Below are 7,648 nucleotides of genomic sequence, written 5' to 3'. Positions count from 1 at the left end.
TAAATATATCATAGTTAATCTTCGCAAAATGTTGTTGTTATTTGTACAATGTTTTCCTGGTTCTGCTCACTTCACTCAGCATCAATTCCTGTAAGTCTTTCCAGGTTTTTCTGAAATTCATTGGCTCATCATTTCTTATAGCACGATAGTATTCCATTACATTCATATGCCACAACCTGCTCAGCTATTTCCTAATTAAGGGACATCCCCTCAATTTCCAATTCTTTGCCACCACAAAAAAAGAGCTGCTATAAATATATTTGTACATGTAGGTGTTTTTTTTTCCTTTTTTATGATGTCTTTGGGATACAGGCATAGTAGTGGTATTGCTGGATCAAAAGGTATGCACAGTTTTATATCCCTTTAGGCATAGCTCCGAATTACTCTCCACAACGGTTGTATAGTTCACAACTCCACTACTAATACACTAGTGTTCCAATTTTCCCACATCTTCTCCAACATTTATCATTTTAACTTTTCTGATATTATTAGCCAGTCTGATAGGTGTGAAATGGTATATCAGAGCTGTTTTAATTTGCATTTCTATAATCAATCGTGATTTAGATCATTTTTTTCATATGACTATAGCTTTAATTTCTTCACCTGAAAACTGCCTGTTCATATCCTTTGAACATTTATCAATTGGGGAATGACTTGTATTCATATAAATTTGACTCAGCTTTCTATATATTTGAGAATGAGGCTTTTATCAGAGACTGGCTATAAAAAATTATGTCTCAGCTTCCTTTCTTTCTAATCCTTGTTACATAGGTTTTGTTTGTGAGAAAATTTTTAATTTGGGCAGCTAGGTGGCACAGTGAATAGAGCATTGGCCCTGGAGTCAGGAGGACCTGAGTTAAAATCCAGCCTCAGACACTTAACACAAAACTAGCCATGTGACCTTGGACAAGTCACTTAACCCCAATTACCCCCTCCAAAAAGCAAAAAAAAAAAAAACTTTTTAATTTAATGTAGTTAAAATTATCCATTTAGCATTTCATAATGTTCTCTATCTCTTGGTCATGAATTCTTCCCCTTTCCACAGATCTAACAGGAAGACTATGTTTTGCTCTTCTAACTTCCTTATGATATCACCCTTTAGGTCTAAATCATGTACTCACTTTGACCTTATCTTGGTGTACAGTGTGAGACGTTGGTCTATGCCTAGTTTCTGTCATACTATTTTCTAGTTTTCCCCAGCAGTTTTTGTCAAATAGTAAGTTCTTATCCCAGACGCTGAAGTCTTTGGGTTTATAAAACTATAGATTACTATAGTCATTGACTACTGTGTTTGTATCTAATCTATTCCACTGATCCACCACTCTCTTTCTAAGCCAGCACCAACTAGTTTTGGATGATTGCTGCTTCATAATATAGTTTGAGATCTGGAACGACTAGGTCACCTTCCTTTGCATTTATTTCATTAATTCCCTTCCTATTCTTGACTTTTTGCTCTTCTGGATGAATTTTGTTATTTTTTTCTAACCATATCAAATAATTTTTGGTAGGTTTATTGGTATGGCAATGAATAAGTAAATTAATTTAAGTAGAATTGCTGTTTTTATTATATTAGCTCAACCTACCCATGTTCAATTGATGATTTTCCAGGTGTTTAGATCTGACTTCCTATGAAAAGCTTTAAAATTGTGTTTACATAGTTCCTGAGTTTGTTTTGGAAGATAGACTCCCAAATATTTTATATCATCTACAATTAATTTTAAAGGAATTTCTCTTCTATCTCTTGCTATTGGACTTTGTTGTTCATATAAAGAAATGCTTATGGTTTGCGTGCGTTTATCTCATACCCTGCAACTTTGCTAAAGCTGTTATTTATTTGAAATAGTTTTTAAGTTGATTCTCTAAGATTATATAATCTTCAAAGACCATGTATGTTGTGGGCGTTTACCCTTGCAACAGATCTAGACGACTAGCCCTACGGCCCTCTTACTTACCCATCCCGGGTCTTCGGTCGTCACCGGCCCCTCACGGGGAAAAACACCAGACAGAAGGCGGAGGAGTGAAGCGGGGTGGTTTATTCTTCAACAGTTACATGGCGGAGAGAGAGAGAGAGCGCCCTCTCACACAAGAAAATATATAGCGAATCCGAGCCAATCACATCGCAGTTTTACATTTATGGCCTTATATGGTGATCACCCCCATGGCCTTATATGGAGATCACCCCATATTCATTCAAAGCAACCATGGCACCACCCAAAACCCCTCCCCCTCCCCCATCAACTCCCCCTTTTTCTTTAAAGCAAACAATAATCCTATATGTCAAAAGAATTGGCAGTGCAGGCTGCTAAGCTTCCCGCTACAGGCGACACAGGTGACCACGCTTCTTGCCCGAAAGACCACAGAAAAATCCCATTACCACTCAGGGGTCCTGTCCCAAGGACTCTGACGTGTGGTGCGGGGGCCTCTGGCTTAGGTCACCTCCGATTCACTCGAACCTTACCCGTCCTAGGACACCGACACCCTGGGTCCTGTCTTAGGCGGCCGAGGAGGGAGGAGTTGCCCGTCATGGAGTCACCCCCGTCTTACCCCAGGTGTCACACGTCCTCCATGGCCTGGAACCATACCTGAGGATTTCCCCCCTCTTGGAGGGTAAAAAGGGCCTGTTGGGTCAGAAGCATGTAGCCATCCTGATGGTGCCGTAGCTTGCAAACACAATACAAAAGCAAAATAATTACAAGAACAAACACCACGGTGGAGGAGGTTAAGCCTCCCCACTGTGAAAACCAGGTTGTAACATCATGCAGCCACTTAGACAGTCCGGAAAGAACGGCAGGATCGACAGAGGTGGAATTCACCGATGCAATAGCCAGTCTTAATTGTCTTATCTTCTTGCTTGTAAAGTTGAGGCGGTCAGACCACACAGCCTCTTGAGGAAACAGCCCGACACATGGTGACAGTTCCGGATCAACTGTGGGTGTGATTTGAAAACATAACGTCCCATTAAGTGATATTGTCCTGTTACTTTCCACCGGCCTAGTGTCGTTGTTGAGGTGCAGAACAGGGAGCTTAAGGGTGTTGTTAACTGTAAATAAACGAGGAAAAACTTGTGCCGAAGAAGTCACAGGCATGGGTCTCGGGAAGGTGGAAAGCAGTCCCCAGCGTAATTCCATCACGGCATTCTCAGCAAGGAGACCCAAGATGAGGAGGGTGAGTCGACAATCTGAAAGATAAGAAGAACAAGAATTCTCCTCACCCCCCAACCTGTCGGGGGTGGTGCCTTAGTCAAGATCCCTAACTTTGTGAAGGGGCACCCATTGCTGTACCGCTGTTGGGTCATTATTTGGAAAAAAGGAAAGGTGGCCGGGCCTTCTTCCAACCACTTTTACAGGGCCATGCCATTGGCCCTCCTTATCCTGCCACATTACCCTGGAACCGGGCAGTGCCCGGTTAGGTGCGGGGAGGGTCAATGGAGAAGAGGTGGTGTTCTCACCGGAGGTGCTCCAGAACCTCATGGCGGCAGTGGTGCCGTCATCTCTAACTTGCAGGAAATTTAAGGTAAAGACAACCTGGGCCAACTCTTGACGAGTGACCGACCTGCATATTCCCCCTTTCTGTTTAAACAGGACGGTCTTAAGTGTACGGTTTGCCCGTTCAACAAGGGCTTGCCCGGTAGGGTTGTAGGGGAGGCCTGTAGCATGTTGAATAGAAAATTCAGTACAGAACAAGGCAAAGGCCTTGGAAGTATATGCCGGGCCATTATCAGTCTTTAAGGCTAATGGCACTCCTAGGATAGAAATCATTTCATAGAGATGGGCAATAACAGCTCTGGTTGACTCACGAGGCTGCAGGGCAGAAAACGGAAGTCTCTGTGGAGACCAAGAGACCGACAGCACCTGCAGTGCCGAGCGGCCAGACAATGACAAGGAACATCCCACACTCACACCGTCCAAAAACGATCTGGACAAAGCGAACAAAGACAAGGCCAACAGACACCTCCCTCCAAACTTCAAGGCGAAGCCCCTCCCCACAAAAACTGCAGAAGAGCCACCAAACCCAGAGGCCAGCAGCTCCACCTCGGCCACGCCGGACGCCAGCGACAACGAGCCCGATCACCACAGACACTCGGACACCACCGACTCCGACCCAGAGAACGAGCCCTTCGATGAGGATCAACACACACAGATCACAAAAGTCTGAACATTCCTTTTTATCAAGAGGGAATAAATGGGCTAAAGGAGGGTTCAATCCTATCATTCCGCAAAAGGGAGCCAACAATTTTTTGTAAAGCAGTGAGCTTCTCGGCTTTAAGGGGCCACTGCTCAACCCAGACCGGGCGGCTATTCGTCCAGGTCAGTTTCGGGGCGAAGCTCAAATCGAGAGTGGTCCCTATCCATTTCCCGGTAAGCAGTCCGGGGTTACTAAGGAGAGTTGCATTTGCGCAAGGACATCCCGCCCCCACAGAGCATAAGGCAGCTCGGGGAGACACAAAGGAGTGAACCTGCCTGCATTATCATCCACCGACCACGAGAGGGCACGAGCCGATCTCTGAGCTTTCTTGTTCCCCCCCACTCCCTGGACCGGCGTGGATGCAACCATCAAGGGCCATTCTTTCCTCCACTGATCCAAATTAATGACTGAACAATCAGCCCCCGTATCAATGATCCCTAAGATCGGATAAGTCTCAACATGAATAATCAAAGTGGGACGGTTCAAAGTGATGGAACGAGCCCAATTCAATTGGCAAGGATGCTGGGATGAGGGGCTGAAGGGAAACGCCTTAGCAATGATCTGATCAGCCCGTATGGAGACGGGGGTGCAGTGTGGATTAAACAGGGTCAACATTGCCTCCATATCCTCTGCTACTTGGGTGGGGACCTCAAAGTCAGGAGAGCCTTCTAGGCCGGTCACTACAGCTGGGTGGAAAGGCAACTGGGCAGGGACTGTTATCGCCTCTCCAGGGGGAAGTGTAAAGATGGAGGGTTGTTTTCCAGGAGAGGCCCTGACTCTTACAAACTGAGGATAATTGCCGCTTAACGAGGATGGGGGAGGGGCCCTGCGGCTGGGCCCCTCCACCCGCCGTTTCCCTGCGGTTGAGATCCGGGGGAGACCCCGGTCTCCAAAGGGGCTTGTTCGCTGCCCTGTTTATTCTTGGCGCGACAAAACCGCGCTATGTGGCCAAGGCGTCCACAGTTAAAACACTTAGGAGGTGTTCCCCTGGAGGTGGCTTTGCACTGGGCCTTATAATGGCCGTATTGACCACATTGAAAACAAGCCTGCCTGCCGGGACCTTTCTGGGCTGCCGAGCTGAGTTGTTGTATAGCCGCCAAGAGGCTCTGTTCCCTCTCTGTATTCGAGACTGTCAATTTTTCCAGCGCCTGTACAAGCTGGCGGTCCCTATCCTGGGCAGTGCAAACCAACTGTGCAATAGGATTTTCCGGGGGCAGGTCCATTAACTTATCTATGACGTCCTCCAAGGGGGCCTCCGATGGCAGGGATGCCACCGCAGCTGCCTCCCTGGAGCGCAAGCCTTCCTTAACCAACTGCTTAATGAGTATGTCCATTCCAGGGCCGCTGCCTAGGGTCCTATGGACCGTCTCCTGAACTTGGTTAACAAAAGAAAGGGGGGTCTGATCAGGTCTTTGTTTCAGGCCAACTAATTTAGGGCCCCCTGTCATACCCTTGGCAGAAACCTTCTCCCAGGCCGCTATGTGTGCGGCCTTGACATCATCTAATTCTAACTGCCCATAGGCTGCCTGCACAGCCGGGTTGGAAAAATGGCCAGTGCCACAAATTAAGTGCTCAGTGTCTTGAGGGGCCCTGCCGGGTCTAAGTCGGGCCAAATGCCTGGCCTCCCTCTTCACTTGTGCCTGGAAGGCAAGATGCATAGCAGGGTCTAGACAGGACATAGCTAGCTCGTCAAAATCCCCCGGGGTCCAGGGGTGAGCGGTCACTAGGTTCATAAGTAGCCTCCTAACATAGGGTGAAGAAGGGCCATACTTAGTCACCGCCTCTTTGAACTCTTTCAGTGTCTTATATGGGATGGGAGAATGAGTACGCTGACCCGTAAGGGGATCAGTGAAAATGGGATAGACATCCCAAGAGGCGAAGTCCACCTCCGCGCCCGCCTCCGCCGCCACACGGAGGCTCCGCCTTATTAACCCCTCTCCCTCCCAAATATTCGCCTCTCGCCCTTTCTCATAATGAGGAGGCGGGGGCGGAGGGCAGGGAGGGGCGACATATGCGGAACTAGCAGCGAAAGACCGGGCAGGACAGTAATTGCCTGGCAAACAGGAGGTGCTTGGTGGCAAGGCGGAGGTAAAGGGCGCGGAAGCGGGGAGCACGCCCCCTGCATCCGTTTCCCCTTTGTTCTCCCGTCTCTCCCTCCTCTCCCTACGTGAGGGAGTGCCCTTCCGGGTCCCTCCTCTCTCCCTCGATCCCTGGGCGCCCTCTTGGCGCCCACTCCTTTTACCTTCATCTTCCCCTTCTGAACTGCTAGCGGAACTATCCGCCGCCTGATTCATTACCACAGCTCTTAAGTCCTCCCACGGATATTGACCGAAGCCCCCTGGGTCCTTCAATTCCTTATTCTTTCCTTTTTCTGACTCTGAATCTGACCCGGCTAATGAGGAGCCCACCTGTGTGGCCAAGGACCGGGAAGCGGCAATCGGGGAAGGATTCAATGCCGCGTCCACTATCTTAAAGACCGAAAAATCAGTGGGCGTTAGCGAACCAGGGCAGCCATTCTCAAAAGCTGCCATCTGCTGTCCCACAACTCTCCATCTATTGGCCTGTATGCCGACATGCCTGACCCAAGGGCATATGTCCCATATCTTATCTATAAACTCCCTACAGGTCTTAATGGGGAGTTTTTGCCCCCCTTTTGGCGCAGAGCTTATAAAGTTGCGCCGCTATCACCCCCTTCTCCTCCTCCTCCGGCCTAAATACAGGGATACTATGCCCTGTTCCCATCCTATCCTCTTCCCGAGGCTACCGTGGCCTCGAGGCTGTCTGGCGACTGGAGCAGACCAGCTGCGTCCAGCAGACCGTCCGCCAGCTAGTCGTCCCGAAGGGTCAGCCCCACGTTGGGCGCCAAAATCTGTTGTGGGCGTTTACCCTTGCAACAGATCTAGACGACTAGCCCTACGGCCCTCTTACTTACCCATCCCGGGTCTTCGGTCGTCACCGGCCCCTCACGGGGAAAAACACCAGACAGAAGGCGGAGGAGTGAAGCGGGGTGGTTTATTCTTCAACAGTTACATGGCGGAGAGAGAGAGAGAGCGCCCTCTCACACAAGAAAATATATAGCGAATCCGAGCCAATCACATCGCAGTTTTACATTTATGGCCTTATATGGTGATCACCCCCATGGCCTTATATGGAGATCACCCCATATTCATTCAAAGCAACCATGGCACCACCCAAAACCCCTCCCCCTCCCCCATCACATGTATCCTATCAAATAGTGATAGTTGTGTTTCCTTTTTGCCTATTCTAACTCCTTCAATTTCTTTTTCTTCTCATCACTATAGCTAACATTTCTAGTACTGTATTGAATAATAGTGGTGATGATGGGCATCCTTGCTTTACCGCTGATCTTACTGGGGAAACTCCTAGCTTATCTCTATTACATAAAATGCTTGCTAATGATTTTAGATAGATACTACTTACAATTTTAAGGAAAACTCTATTC

The 7,648-nt window shown here is 48.1% G+C and overlaps 1 protein-coding gene and 1 pseudogene across 1 annotated transcript; one reads left to right on the top strand and one right to left on the bottom strand.

The window, feature by feature from the left end:
* Positions 1 to 1,953: 1,953 nt before the first annotated feature.
* On the bottom strand, positions 1,954 to 7,393 carry LOC138177449 (uncharacterized). The gene is made up of 2 exons (XM_069108638.1): positions 7,118 to 7,393; positions 1,954 to 3,178 (listed from the first exon to the last, which is right to left on the bottom strand). Exons 1-2 carry the CDS (start codon positions 7,119 to 7,121, stop codon positions 2,553 to 2,555), a joined length of 630 nt encoding a protein of 209 aa, XP_068964739.1. The 5' UTR covers positions 7,122 to 7,393; the 3' UTR covers positions 1,954 to 2,552.
* LOC138177448 (phosphatidylinositol 3,4,5-trisphosphate 3-phosphatase and dual-specificity protein phosphatase PTEN pseudogene) lies at positions 3,351 to 4,182 on the top strand (annotated as a pseudogene).
* Positions 7,394 to 7,648: the final 255 nt, after the last annotated feature.

This window comes from Petaurus breviceps, unplaced genomic scaffold, assembly GCF_028583685.1.
Source record: "Petaurus breviceps papuanus isolate PSGF00001 unplaced genomic scaffold, PetGlider_PUasm1.0 90416, whole genome shotgun sequence".
NCBI classification, from domain to species: Eukaryota; Metazoa; Chordata; class Mammalia; order Diprotodontia; family Petauridae; genus Petaurus; species Petaurus breviceps.
This window is presented reverse-complemented; position numbering and strand designations above follow the sequence as displayed.